At 50.1% G+C, this 14915-nt stretch overlaps 1 protein-coding gene across 2 annotated transcripts in view; it reads right to left on the bottom strand.

Moving 5' to 3' along the window:
- Positions 1 to 1825: 1825 nt before the first annotated feature.
- The window catches only part of RBM6 (RNA binding motif protein 6), a 58824-nt gene continuing 45734 nt past the window's right edge, over positions 1826 to 14915 (bottom strand). For both annotated transcript variants that reach the window (XM_058812728.1, XM_058812729.1), the window contains 14 exons: positions 13645 to 13896; positions 12989 to 13149; positions 12031 to 12128; positions 11515 to 11557; positions 10874 to 10934; positions 9846 to 9937; positions 9005 to 9157; positions 8048 to 8137; positions 7276 to 7365; positions 6393 to 6659; positions 5768 to 5842; positions 5073 to 5170; positions 3738 to 3849; positions 1826 to 2053 (listed from right to left, as the gene is read on the bottom strand). In XM_058812728.1, the coding sequence (XP_058668711.1) occupies positions 1928 to 2053; positions 3738 to 3849; positions 5073 to 5170; positions 5768 to 5842; positions 6393 to 6659; positions 7276 to 7365; positions 8048 to 8137; positions 9005 to 9157; positions 9846 to 9937; positions 10874 to 10934; positions 11515 to 11557; positions 12031 to 12128; positions 12989 to 13149; positions 13645 to 13896 (1718 nt within the window). In that variant the 3' untranslated portion in view covers positions 1826 to 1927. The remainder of the gene's footprint in view (positions 2054 to 3737; positions 3850 to 5072; positions 5171 to 5767; positions 5843 to 6392; positions 6660 to 7275; positions 7366 to 8047; positions 8138 to 9004; positions 9158 to 9845; positions 9938 to 10873; positions 10935 to 11514; positions 11558 to 12030; positions 12129 to 12988; positions 13150 to 13644; positions 13897 to 14915) is intronic.

Genomic DNA, 14915 nt, shown 5'->3' with positions numbered 1-14915 from the left:
AAACTTTTACTATGATCATCAACATAGTAGAAGCAAACCCACCAAGTATTTCTATGATTAATGCAAATAATGGGAGGTATATCCACCACCACAGACAGAAAAAGGATTTCTCACTATTTGAGATGGATACATTCTGCAAGTAGGTATTTTTAATTACTTTTTTTTCTCATTTTCACAGCAGTCTGTTCCTGCTCCTCTTCTGTTCCCGACTTAAGCCCTGGCAATGGGCCTGCAAGGAAAGTGTTGTGTTGCTTCTCCTTTCAGACATGCACATCACAGATTAGAAGTAAGCACACAACTAAGCCAAGGAACACACATTAGTTAGTGTGGTCCATCTGTCCAAGGGAAGCTGCTCTTACATTTATCTGCTTTGTTATCTTCTAATTAATCACGTATTATCAGTCGTTAACATGCTCTCACCAAGATGCATGTACCCAATTAGCAAATAATAAAATCAGCTAATGAGTTCTCACATTTGGCAGCTGTGAAGGCTCCCTCTGGGTGTCCTGGTGCTCTGTGGGTGCTCATTTTTGACACACCCAGGTGCAGGACAGCCTGAGCTGCAGCTACCAGTCTGCACCCAGATTCCCCTTCCCTCCCTGACAATGCTGCCCCATCCCAGTCATACTTCTTCCCTCTTTGTGCATGGATAATTTCCAGACTTGACAGCACCACCTTGTTATGCCACCACCCTTTCTCCCTGTGTGGGAGTTCATCCCCAGGAGCCCATCACCTTCCTCACCATCCCTGACATGCCTGGGGCTCCCAGGAGGACTGAAGGCCCTCACCCCCCATGTACTCACCAGCACCATGCACACCTCCACCAGCCCTGGGTGCAGCACCAGGGGCCACAATACTGCAAATGAGTCCACCACAGTCCTCTGGCACTGCTTGTGCCAGAGACAAGGAAACACAACTTGGACAGGTCTTCTGCTGCCTTTGGAAGTTGTCAGCTCTTGCAGGTGGCTCTTCACCTCCAAAACCTGCTGTCTTCAGCTTCCACATCTCTTGCTTTCCCTTCTTTGGAGTATTTGAAAGCAGTGTCAGGCCCTGCTCTCTGCCATGTGCACAGGAAGGTGGTGGTGGGCATGAGATCTGCTCCCACCAGCCACAGCCACTGGCATCATCCTCATCCCTGCAGGCCATACTCACCCCTGTCCCTGCTCTGCTCACACACTCAAACTTTCCTGTGCTTTGGTCAAACTGCTCCTGCTACAAATTCCTGACTCCACACCTCCCCATGGCAGGCCAGCAGCACTTCCCTGGCTTTTCCTCTGTTCCCCTGACCCCCTGGGCCAGCATGGTGATATCCCCACGAGGGTCCCCACACAACAGTGCCACCAGATCCAGCCCACCCCACATGGAATGCCCAGACAACACCCAGCACTAATGAAGTGACCTTCAGCCAATTAAGCTCTTGCTAGTAATTGAACCCCACTGACCTCATCAGTTGCCAGGATGAATCCCACAGAGATCATTCCTGCTCCTGAATTCTTCCCAGGCTTTGGGCCATCTCCTGCTCCCAGCTCCCACCCTGACCCAGCAGTACATGGCACCAGGGGTATCTGTCCCTGAGATAACAGGGAACACTGCAGGACAGTGGCACCACTGGTAGGGTCTCCAAGCTACCAAACCTGTTCCAGTCCTACTGACGCAGCAGCAACTCCCAGTGACCTCATCAGCAGAGAGCAAAACACAATGGTAACCTTTCAAAGCACCATGCTTTTAAAACACACCACTTCAGCCACAAGACAAGCACTGACAAATTTTCAGTTTTATTAAAAAAATTCTAGCAGCAAAACCTGTAACAATTCAAAAAACAACCAAAAAAAAAAAAAAAAAAGAAGAAGAAGACCAAACCTTCAAAAGAACATGACACAGAAAGAGATGGAGATGGAGAGAGACAGATCTGGGGTTGCTCCACTGTTCACTCCAGTTCCTTATAGCGGGCGAACATGACCCTCCGGACGGCGTCGCGGTACGTCTCGTTGGACTGCCTCTTGGGGGGCTTCCCTGGGGCCCCCAGCCCAGGGCCCTTCCTCCTGTTTTCTGCCTGCAAACAGACACAGCTTGTGTCAGTGATTCCTCCTCCCATAAATAAAAAGCTTCCCTGGGCTGCTCCAGGAGTGCTGAGTGCTCCCGTGTGGATCCGCGAGCGGAGGAAGAGCAAACGCTCTGTGTTCCTCCTAAAGCTCTTTGGGAAAAACTACAGAGCTTTGTGGGCAACAAAGGCAGCCAGCAAATGCCCAGGGGGAATCAAACCCCAGGGATCAGCCATGGAAGAGCAGACAGAGGAGTGGGCAGCCAAGGTGGGCAGCCAAGGGTGGGCAGTGCCGGCAGCCACGGGCAAGCCAGGATTGAACACGAGCAAAGGAAAGCTCTGGGCTCCTGGGGAGCTGTTTGCAGTTTGCCTGCATTGGCACAAGCTCAGCTGTTCTCTCTAACAGAGCTCCCATGGGCACTGGTACCTCACTCGGAATTTCAACCAGTTTTGAAGGACTGGCTTCTGCAGCCAGCAGCTGCATTATTCAGCAATACTTGCCTGGAGTTAGCCCAGGAGAGCAGGCCTGAGGCTGGAATTTGCTCTGGCTTTTCAGTCCAACCTACCTGAATACCAGGGATCTCACCAGCTGGGCCAAGAGATCAGAGTTGAGTGGGGCTGGCATGGTCACATGGCTTTGCCCAGCATGACTTGGGAGTGAAAGGCAAGCACATTTCTTCTGGCCTTTCTATGAACTGTAGGAGGGCTGTGCTCTGCCATCAGCTCCCCGTCCAGAGGGGGAGCCCTGATGGGAGCTCAGACCTGCCAGAGTGTGGCGCTGGAGCTGGCTCTGGGCACAGGGACCTCACCACGAGGACTGAGCAGCAGCTCGGACCAGTTCCTGCTGTCTGCACTGAAGAGGGACTCTTGCCTCATGTATATGGGCTTAAGCAAACATGCGTCACAAAGCCGCAAATATTTGCTTTAATGATCTACTTGACTTCAGGCTGAACATCACCCTGTGAACCCTGCTCCAAGCTGCCTGTCCCTCAGCAGAGAGCTGTGGACACCACAGCACCTGGCCAGCCACAGACCTGCCACCAGAACACAGCATTGCTCGTGTGGCCCTGGGCAAGGCAGAGCAGACCCTGCCCCAGGCTGTGTCGCTGACAAACCCTCTGCAGCAAATAAAGGTCCACTGAGAGACCAGCCTGTCACACTAGGCAGGATCTACCTGACCCTGCCTGTCCCTGACATCCTTTGCCCATGGGCCTCTGCTCCTTGTCAGGTGCTATATCTTGGTATTATCTTCTGATGTCCAGAGTCTGCAAGAGCCTCACAAGTGCTAAGCAGTGCAGACACAGAGCATCTTGGGCCCTGTGGCTTGGCTATGCTCACAACTCCCCAGGGGAAGTTCACCTTTTTCCCCAGCTCACATCGCTGCAGAGAACTGAGCTGGTGACCAGTTCAAACCCCAGCCTGGCCTTGAGCAGGTACTAATGAGATGCTCACACCCTTCCTGCTCACTGTTACTCTATTTTCAACACCTCCAGATCCGTACAAATTCTAACCTTGTTCTACAGCCAACATACTTGCAGCCCCTCCCAGCCTGCAAAGTTCATCGGTGCACACATATTATTCCATCAAGCAGGTGCTGAGATTTGCATGCAGCCTGACTTGAACTCCCTCCAGCTGTCCTGGGAAACATTATGGGCTGCAGGACAGTGATGTGCTCTGAAAGGCAGGGAAGACTCACCTCCACTGGTGATGCTGTGCCCTGCTGGTTGTGGCCAAAGCCCTTCTTCCACCCTGGAGACTGCACCATTCGGTTCCCTTTGTTGTTACTGTCAAGCCTTGGGTCATAGTCACTGCAAAAGAACCAGAAGCAATTGTCCAGTCTTGCAATGCTTCAAACACACACCAGGGATATTTAGCTTTGCTAATAGAACCTTCATTGACATTTCAGTCTCTCATGAGGGATATCCAAGTTTCTTGCCAGAAGCACACCGCCTAAGGAAACCATCAGGGCATATTCTGTGTGCAGGGCTCACACACCTCTGAGTGCACAATTTCTTGTCCCACCTCAGGGGGAAATACACCAGGGCACAGGAAATGAGCTCAGGCTTCAAAATATTTACAGTGTAAGCAACCCAGGAGCCTTCTGTGCTTGTATTTCTTAATTGAAGTCTTAGCAATAGCATGAAAGCAAAGTCCAATCCCTGCTGCTCTGTTAGAGCTTTCCCTTTTCCCAGTGCTGTGGTCATGGAGCTCAACAGATGCAGTGTTGATTCGGACACTTTCTCCCACCTCATTATTCATCCAAGACCATTATCCAAAAGCCACAGTTCTGAAAACCTCTCAGCACAAAAGACTCTTCCTCCAGACAATTTCTACTTTCCGGCTGCTGGTGACACTGCGCACAAACTGTTTTAGTTTATCCACAGCTATTCCAGGAAAACAGAGGGAAGAGAAGATGTGGATGTTTAAACTGCAAGACACAGAGGACAGGTCTCCTTCTGAGGTGCCGTGCCAGAAGACACAGGCACATAACCAGTTCCATGCTCAACACATGGCTGGCTGCTCCCCAGCCCACTGAACACGCGAGCTCACAGCAGGCAGGCCTGTCGGGAACTTCACACAGCACGCACTCTCTTCCTCCACCTACTCCCAGCGAGATGGAAACAGCTCCCAGCGTTCCTCTGAGTCAGGGAACAGATGAAACACAGCTTTGCTCTTTCTTTCAATGGCTACATGCCAGGACAGGAGGGCAGCAAGTGCCTTAAGGACGAGGTGGATGGGAACAGGCTGTGTTCTATTCTGTGTCCAGCCAGACCCACTCAGACCCACATCTCACCCCTCCAGCACCAGGCAGCTTTTCTCTGCCCTGCCCCAAACCATTGTTTCCACCCCAGCCCCACCCTGTGTCCTGCAGCACAACAGGCTCTCACTTTGAGGAGCTCTGTCTCAGCCTGTCTGGCTGTTACTTTACAGACCTACCCCACTGGACAATTCCCAGCCTTGGTCTGCCAGCAGCACACACCCCATCCCAGCCTCAGCACCCCCAAAGAGATGCACCCAGAACAGCCCTTACCTCTCTGAGTCCTGCTCATATCTGAGTCGTTTCCTCTCTGGTGAATCCATCTGCTGGAATTTCTCTCTCCGGTCATTTCCTTTGTCTTTATGCCTCCCCTTCACAACAGAAAGGGTAAAGTAAATACAGGAGCTATGAAGGATCCAACACTGCAGGAGACTGCTCTGCACCCAGGTCTCATCTCATGCTCAGCTGGCGGGAAGGCTGTCCTGGGGACTCACAAACACTGAATGCTCACATCCCACATTCATTTGCTCTGTTCAGATGCCATCTGTTGGGCTGACCCAGGGCTGCTGCAGCCTTGCAGCTACTGCACCAGGAGCAGCTCTGACCTTCCAAACATTGGACAGGTACAGCTCTCCTGTCCCTGGCCAGGCAGCAGCAGTCCATACACCTCATTAGTTTTAGATGGAAATCTGTGTCCCACTTAGTCCAGAGCTCAGTGCTGGCTTGCAGGACAACAAAACCACACTCAGACCCTTCTGTGAGGAGCGAGATCTGCTCTTAGAAGTCACAGAACTACCTACAGGTCCCTGTGCAGAATGAGCCCTCAGTTCACTTTTGGGAGGCATCTGATGCCTGGTGCCTGTGTGGATGCCTGCTGACACCTGGAACATAAGTGGAGGGTCCTCCTGGCACCACCACCTCCCAGTGCAGAAGCACAAGCAGCTGCGTGCCCACCACCACCGACGCACCTCACGCTCTCTCTTCTCCAAATATGCCAGTTCCTGCTCGGATCGTTTAATCTTCATGTGAATCTCCAGGTTTTGCTGGAAGGAGGAAGACAGAAGGCAGCATCAAGCAGAGAACACAAGCTGTCAGGGTCATCTGCTCCACCCATAAGAAGCACAGGTAAAGCAGCATGCTCTTGTACCTGCACTGTACCAGGCACAGCAGCCTCTCTTGCAGCCCAGACCACCTGCTCCCCCACAGAGGCCTGGAGCAGTAAGGAAGGCAACCAGTCCTATTTTAACCCATATGCAGCTTGGCTTTCCCAAAAGCAAGAGCTCAAAGGCAGCACAGAACATCAGAACATGGGGGTGCACGTGCCAAGTTCCTACTGCTCTCACACTTGTGTGTGCCAGCACACCACTCTCCCCAAGGCTCAGCTATCTCACTACAGCTTACAAAGTCACACCTTGATGTTACAGCACTCCCATGGCAGGAACAAGCAGTTCACACAATGCTTTGAACAGAGCTTTGGGGGAACTTTGCCTGCTGCTGTGTCGATTTCAGCACAGCTCTTCCCACCCAACCACTGCATTTTCCTTGCAGCTCACAAAGCCACTGAGCCAACGGCAACCCCCAGCTTCCCCATACCTTGTGCAGGTTGGAAAGCTGCTGGTGCTTGATGAGCACCTCCTTGTTGGGAAACTGCCTCCTGCACAGCAGGCAGGCCAGCTTGTTCCAGTCAGTCAGTTTGTCGTCGCTGGCCTTGGCCTTCCGCGCCTGCTCCTCGCGCGGTGCCGGCGGGTGCGCGGGAGGCGGCAGCCACTGAGCCTGGGACTGCTCCTCCTCTTCCTCCTCATTGTCACTGTCTCCTCCATACTCTCCCAGCAGTCCTATCAGAGGGTTCACCACCTTGGGCTGAGGGAAGTGGAGAAAAGTGTGACAATTTGTAGCATCAAGCCTACCAGGCCAGCGGGGCTTTGCTTCCCCAGCCCATCTCCCCGTGACTCCTGTCTCTGTTCCCAGCAGCACAGGCAGGGAACAGGGAGGAGCTGGCTGGCTTCTTTCCCGTCTCACCACAGGGTGGAAGCCCTTCTGCTCTCTAGACAGGCCTTGCTTTGGTGCCAGGCTTTTCCAACTTGCCACACACCTGAGAGCGCAAGAAGCCAGGCGAGGCAGTGGCTGTTTGGCAGCAAGCTGCTGTCACTCACTTCCTCTAGAAATGGAGATCAGTGAGATTTGGCCTTCCTTAGCCTGGAGGTGGCTGGAAGAGTTTTCTGCCTTAGGACTGGCTGAGTGAGATCCTGCTTGAATGCAGGTAAGAAATGTGCCCATGCTAGAAACCCACAAACAAAGTCAGACTTATAAAAACAAACTGCCTTCAATCCCCAGCACTCCCTCCTCTGGCATGAGAGACATGAGAAACATCTCTGGCACCTCTGGCACTCACAGTTGCAGCCAGGCTGTGCTGATCCTCCCTAGAACTGTATCCAGGCTCACACAGGTCAAAACACAATCCTGTGGAGATACTTACTGGGGCTGCACTCTCTTCCTTTTTCACAGAAGGAGGTAAAGGCTTTTTAAAGACATCTTCTGCAGAGAACTTCTCCTCTCCAGTCTCAGTCTGAAACAGTCAAGAACAGGTCTTGAGACTGCCATAGCATGGACTCAGAGCACACAACATGTAAGCACTCATTCAAACAGGCCCCCAGGGAAACCAGGTGGTTGGCAGAAATGAGTTGTGGTTCTAGTGGGAGAGATTCCCATTCTGGGGAATCCAGAGCTCCCCTGGAGCTATACTCATGATTTCAGAGACAGCTGCAGCAGCTCACCATGCTGTCCCAGCCCACCCCACTCTCATTCTCTGCTACACTGTGATGCTGACAGTGATCTCAGTTGTGCCTCATAGCAGTGAGGGAGCTGGGGCAGGGCCAGGTCACATTTGAGCAGCTCTGTGTGTGCACAAAGGACATGAAAACCACGTGCAAAGCCTACCCCACTGCCAGACAACACCGATTTTCTCTGCTGTGACTGTGGCACAACATATGGCCAGGCTCAGCCAACATGGTGGGGTTTCCAGGATCCTCTTTATCCTGGACAGAGGGCACCAGAGACTGCAGCCAGCACTGCACAGGGTGAGCCTGTGATGCTCAGCTGTGTGCTCAGCAGCACAAACAGTAGGCTGGGATGAAGCTTCACTTTCACACATTTTACAGAGAATTGGGCTGGAGCCCTGGACAGGCTCCAATTTAGTGGCTCATGAGTTACTCATACTTGACCAGGGAAGACAAGTGTTAACACCTTACCAGGCCTGTGCTCTCCTCCTTCTTCACAGAGGGAGGCAACGGCTTTTTGAAGACATCCTCTGTAAAGAATCTCTCCTCTCCAGCCTCATTCTGAAAAATCCAAGACTGGGCATTAGGCCAGAGATAACACAGGTGTCAGAGAGCACAGTGCAGCCAGGAAGCCACTCCTGAGCATCCATGGAAAACAGGCAAGTGGGAAAAATGATTTCTGCTGGAGATACTTTTACCCTCCATTCAGACAGGACCATGCTTCTCCTAGGTCAGTGTCCCTGAAAGCCACCATACCTCGTGACTCCTTGGCTGGCTTGTCACCAGCATCAGGGAGAGCTACAACCCAGGTGCCCAGTGCTGGTCATGCCACTGAGCACATTCAGACCAAGAAGCAAGGAAGAACACAAAGTTTCTGCACTGGTGGCTAAATCACTTCCAGCAACTCTCCTGGCATTCCTCAGGTCCTGTCAATATCACAGCCCTGGGTTCTGCTCAAACATCACTTTGGGCAGCTGCTCCCAACCAGCAGCTCCCACACTGGCATTTGCTGACTGGGAACAGCAGTGAAGGGCACTGTCCTGGGACTGGAAAGGGGCAGGAACTGCAGTTAGGGGAGAGCTGAGTATCCATCATCATCTGACTGGGTGTGTTTAAAGGTCTCTGTCAGTATTTTGTTGTCTATTACAACAGTTGGGTGCTTTCAGCAGCATGAGTGAAACATGTCTCAGTTACCTGGATGTGTCTGAATCCTTCATCACAAGGAAGGGATGAGAAGCCCTGGATTTAATTCAAGGAGAGAAAAAGTTCCAGAACTTACTCCCTGGCTGGACAATCACTATGTTCCTTTCCAGCTGCTGACCCCACTGTCTTCTCTCACTGTCCCTTCCTTTTGGAATCCTCTAATTACTCTCTTTCTAACCTCTTTCCTCAGCTTCCTGGTGTCAGGTCATGCCTGGAGCGAGTTACCTTAGCAGAAGTACTTTTCCCTTTGTCCTTTTTGTCCCTGTTGTCCCTGCAGTGTGGCTCCTTCCTGTCACTTGTCCACTCCTGGCTCCCGTGCCGCCGCCTCCTGCTCTCCGTCGGGGGTGGGGAGGGCTCCCGGTCTATTGTGACTTCCCTCTGAAAGAGGCATTTGGAGCAGGCTTAGCCCAGCCCCTGCAGGTTTCTTACTGGGCTTCTTGTCCTCGCTGAGCTGGGGAGACCAGCACAGTAGGAAGGGACTGCAGAGGGCAAAGGCTTCAGAACTTTGCTGGGGGAAAAGCTGAGCACGGCCAGGTACCACAGCACTGCCCTGATCTCCCACGGCATGGACATCCCCAGGATCATGAAAACAAGATTATATTCCCAGAAAATCTCTGATGATCGTTCTTTTTTTGCATCCTTACAGCTACTGCTGGCCAGGGTTGAGAAGCAAAGACACCACAGATGAAAACAGAGCTCTGCTGTCCATTCTTTCTTACAGACAGTCACATATCACATGTCTACAGCAAAATTCAGCTGTGATGCTCTGCCTGTAAGTCTGCTCAAGGAAAAGCAGACTAAAAACTCTCCAAAGTCAGAGCTTCAGAGGCCAGAGGCGGCTACAGCTGGATCAACACACAGCTAATGGGTTCCTAGGCTCTCATTAAGTTGATATTTTGCAACATGCATCCCTTTCACACAGGTCAGGAGACAGAGTGAAAAACACAAAGCTGCCTCTGTACTGCCCTACACTGGCTTGTCTTCAGGATGTGGCTGCAAAATTCCTCCAGAAAAGAGCAGTTTGTAAGAACATATTGCATGTAAAGCTTCCCTCCCACAGACTCACCTGAGTTCTGGGGTCATAGTATGTCCCAGCTATGGGATCATAGTAATTCCCAGTGTCAGGATCATAAATGTATGTGGACACATCTGATGGTGCTGAAAAGAGAGACAGGAGTTAGCACCACAGGCTTCCAAAAGCAGAACTTACCTTTTACAAAGACAAAAGCACAAACATTACACTGGTGAAAGGATCAATAATGGGGAAGAATTCTTTTTTTCTCCTGGCAAGAGAGGTATGAGTATCTTCAGATCCCTTGACCTACATAATCTTTTCTTTAAGGAATAAGGGGGGTGATAAGTTTTCATAATTCTGGTTAGGACTCTGGGAAAACTTCCATATCAAAACAAATTTAGAGGAGCTGTGCTGAGATCACAAGACCACAACACTTGGTCATGAAATTCAGTAATTTCCCTAAGAATGGGGTAATGAGTATCTACATCCACCCACTCCTGTGAACAAGGAAAAGCTGTTCCCTCTCAATCCTGTTTAAAGTGATGACACCCCCCACATCCCTTCCACCCCACTGGTGCATGAAAGCTCCCAAGAAGAAAGGGGAGTGAACTATTTCTACAGGAAAAGCCAAAGGCCTTAAGGGTAGTAGGCCCATAATGTCAGGAATGCTTCTCATTTCCGAAGTGTCCTTTGACAGACCTCAGAAATGCTATATATAAATCACTAAAACAATCAGGAGTGCTCCTCCAGCTCCTGGCATTGCTGCATCAAATGAATTTTCTTCTGTCTTCTCTAGTAACTGCCAGGCTGATTTTATCCCATCAGTTTTCCACAACAAGGAAAAATAGGCAGCAAGTTTCCTTTATCTGCATGTAGTTTCGCACAGTGAGAATAGAGAGAAACACATCATCAGATAGGAAAATGTGACTAAACAAAGTTGGCAAAGGAACTCACAAGTGGGTGTAGCAAACAAACCTACTCTTAGCCTTTAAAAATATTTTTGGGCTGATTTCTACATGTCAGTGCCCTTTTAAGGAAGAAAAGTCTCCACAGTAGGAGTGAAGCAGAGTTTAACTTACACTGTGCTCTGGTGCGTCTCTGTGATTCGCCACCCCTCCTGTCTCTCATGCCCCTTCTGCCCTGGAGTAAGTGAACAACACAAACAGATCAGAGACTTTAACAAACATCAGATTGCTTCTCCTCCCTCTAAAAGGCCCAAAGTTCAGGAGAAGGGCTCATTTATCCATCCTAAACAGAGCACAAGCAGACAGTTTTTCACCTACAGAGCAGTGTCTGTAGATGTCAGCAGTGCCTGACACGGACACTGTCACAAAGCACGAGATCTCTGCTCAAGATGGTCATAGCAATCTGTATGGAGGCCATCACCCCATCCAGGATATGGGAAGAGTCCTGTAGTCTAGTAACAAACACTAAAGAGATCAGTCATCAGTGAAATCACTCTTTAAAGTGTGGCATCAAGTAACCCAGCCCAGAACTTCCTCCAGCAGCACTGACTTGCACTTCTATACAGTGATAATCAGTGTGAGGGGCAGAGCAGCAGTGTGCACATTTGAGCATTATCACCCCATCTTCAAACATGCTGAAACATGTTCTGCAGTATTTCAGCAGCCCAAAGAGAAAAAGCCTAACAGAGCCAAGCCCATCACCCCCCAGTGCTCCCTCCCTTTAAGCAACCTGCAGGGAAGCTGTGCAGACCTACCGGGCCATAGTAGGAATTGTCACCGTGCTCCCCATAGTCATTCCTGTTGAGATAAAGGTTGCAAGTTAATGGCAATTTGGTTTTACACTAACCTCACTATATTCAAAATGATCAGCAGGACCAATAAAGGCAGAAAGACCATCTTTTCTGGCCACATGTTGGACTGTGTCCATCCCAGGAGACAGACTTGGCAAACCACTGTCTCCACAAGAAATATGACTCCACTCTGCTGTGTCTGCAAAGATGAATCTCTCCACATGTTTTTTAAAAAGCTGAACCCACTAATTCCTGCAGAACAGGATTTGATGGCTGGACAACAAGATGCATTATGATCACTAATCCCATTCTGCTCAATCACTGAAGCTTTTCAAGCTTCACTTCTCCAACATATTTTTTGGTTGTAGGAACATCTGTGCTAATTCCCATGCCAAACTTTAAGCACCTGCTCTGACAGCAGAGTTCCAGCCTCACTGTACAGCACATAGAGGACAACTCCACTGCCTCATCTATCAGTACCTTCTCCTCCCTGTAGCAAGATTCACTTCCAACGTACGCCCATCAATGCAGATGGGGGGATCCAGGTTCTGCAGTATCTTCAGCAACCTCAGCGCCTCCTGAAAAAGGAAAAAGAATGTCCCTTTCCATGAGAAGGAAACAGCACATTTTACACATCCAGTCTGCCAGAAAGGAATGTTTTGTGCTCAGCAGGACAAGAAACACAACAGTAAATATTAGTCTAAGTGTCAGTGAAGGGTATTTAGGATGCGACAAAAGGGATAAATGCAATGTGAGGTTCTCTGCTTGTCCTATGACCACTTACAGCAGCCAGCTGGGGACAGCATTCTCCTAGGGCTGCCAGGCAGTGCAGCACTGTGGCTGCTGCTGTCCCGAAGTGTTTTGGTAAACAGTCTCTGGACCAACATCAAAGAACAGCTGTGGAGTCTGGGAGCCACCCAGACAGAGAAAATATGAACCCTCCAACATGGAAGGGTCTGTTAATTGAGATTCTTGCCTTCTACAAACAAATTGGATTCAAGTTCTCTGCAAACCAAATAGCTATGCAAGAAGTGTTCAAGTTTAGAGTGTCTTAAAAGAAACATACTGAGGTGAGAAACTTAATCAGTGTCACAGATTGTGACAACAATCAATCTTTGACTCCTAAAGCCAGAGAACAACAGCTGGACCAGCTGAGAAGAAAAGGGAGGAAAAGCCCCTTTTTTACTTCTACAGGAAAAGCCAAAGGCCTTAAGAGTAGTAGGCCCATAATGTCAGGAATGCTTCTCCTTTCCAAAGTGTCCTTTGACAGACCTCAGTCTGTCAAATTCTTGTACCTGGTCAGACAAGCAGAAGAAAGGACTCACTCCAGCACAGCAGCCTCACAAGTACAGAGCTCTCTTGCATTTCTGTGGTTTCCTTACCTCTACAGATACCAGATGCCAACAGAGGGAACAGGTGAAAGCAGGAAGGTACTTACAGCATGAGATTCCAGCTCAATGAAGCCGTAGGTCTGCCCCATGCGCCCGGCCTTGTTCTTCATGATGCGCACGCTGGACGTGGAGAGCCGCACGTAGGGGGCCAGGAGCCCCACGATCAGCTCGGGGGGCGTGAACCGAGTGATGCGCTTCAGCATGATGGCTGAGAGACAGCCAGGGAGCAGCCCAGGGAGAAAATTAGGGGAAAAAAGATAGTTTAGAACCAAATTTACCGTGACTAAACCACTCAAAGCAAGAGCACAGCTCCTTGCAGTTGAGTCTCAAAGCCATTGTTTTTTTCTGTCCACTTTGCAAGATGCTCCAGTTACCTTCTCCAATTGCTAACCTTTCCTTCCCAGAAAAGAGGAGAAAGTGGCCCCTTCTCAAGAGCTCAGCCCAGGGTAACTGCTGGCCCAAAAGGCTTTTGAAGCTGTGCTAAGTTAACTGTACCACCCTAAGCCAGCTCAGCCTGAACGAATTTTCCTAAAGGCAATTTGTCAGCACCTTTGGAGCTGGACAGCCCTCCATTACTCTCTGCCACAGATTTGCACAACATAGAAAGAGCCTACAGAAGTTTTAGTGAAATGCTGCACTTTCTGCAGACAACCTCATGGAGTGCAAGCAAGAGGAATCCAAAACTGGTCTTTGAGTCACTCACTTCTGCTTCCTCCACCATCTGGTGGCGTGGCTTCCTCTGTTTCCCTCTGAGAGGGCGGCTCCTGGTGCCGGTCCATGTCCCTTCTCTTCTCCTGTGAGGGCCGACGCTCTCTCCCTTCATCTCTCTTCCTTGGCTCCTGTTCCTGAGGCTGACATTCCTGCTGTGGAGCAGGAACTGAGGGCTGGAGAGGCTGCTTTGGAGATCCTGGTTGACCTGACAATTCTTGCTCAGGTGTTTCAAGCTCTGTCTCTGCTATTAAAGAGGAGAAATGAACTGGTTTCACATAAGAATGTTTCAGCAGGTATTTTTTTTATCCTACTTTCTGGCCCTTGCAGCAGTGCTCCTTATAAAAAGCCAAGCTGTACTGCCTGTTGCATACCCACTGTTTTAACATTTGGCAGACACAAGGCTTGTTCAAGTGCCAGCACTCTTCCATTGCCTTGTTTTGTGTTGGGCTGCTTTATAGGACTTTTCTAGTCAGAGACAAGAGGCTTTTGGCCTCCTTTTAGTATTGGCTCTTGCCTGAACAAACGAGAATCCAGGATGGATTTAGACATTCCTTCTACATCCAGGACAACCCTGATGGCAGTGATATCCTTACTATCCATGATGTACTCCTGATCATCCACAACCAAGCAATATCAACTAGCAACTGTCACCCTGTTTATATGCTAGAGGAAAACTGGGTTCAGAACCCCCTGAGACCACTGAGTGAAACACATCCATAAAACAGTCACAGATTTTATCAGGTGCCTACTGACCACAGCTGAGGCAGAAACAATATGGGAACACCCTGCCCCCCTAGTCTATACCATTCAGAGAACATAATCCCAACTAGTTTCTGCACTTGAAGGCCCCTGGATAGCCTGGCTTCACTGCAAAAGAGATCTCTACCTGAGCTTCCAACGCTGCTGGAAAGGGAAGCCAGATCTGTGAGGCTGCAAAGGCGGATACCACCAGCCCAGCACCTGCTGCTGAAGCCTCTTCCCACAAAGAGAAGCAAATGAGGGTGCAAGACATGGCACAGTGAAGCTTCCCTCTTTAATGTCCCTGAGAGTCAGTCCCTGCTCTCCTTCTGTTTGGGCAGTGGGCGGCATGGCAGAACACACAACTGTTGGGAAAGCTGCACAGTGCCTTGCTTGGCTGCCAGCACAGCTCACCTTGGACAGGCTTGTACTCATTTGTCTGCAGTTTGTAGAGTGCAGAATTTTGGCTACAGAACCTCATGGAAAATTTGCACATGAAACCAGTTTGCACCTGCAGCTGTGAAA

The sequence above is a fragment of the Ammospiza caudacuta genome, chromosome 12 (genome assembly GCF_027887145.1).
Source record: "Ammospiza caudacuta isolate bAmmCau1 chromosome 12, bAmmCau1.pri, whole genome shotgun sequence".
Classification (NCBI taxonomy): domain Eukaryota; kingdom Metazoa; phylum Chordata; class Aves; order Passeriformes; family Passerellidae; genus Ammospiza; species Ammospiza caudacuta.
Note: the sequence above shows the minus strand (reverse complement) of the source record. Positions and strands in the feature narration are given on the sequence as shown.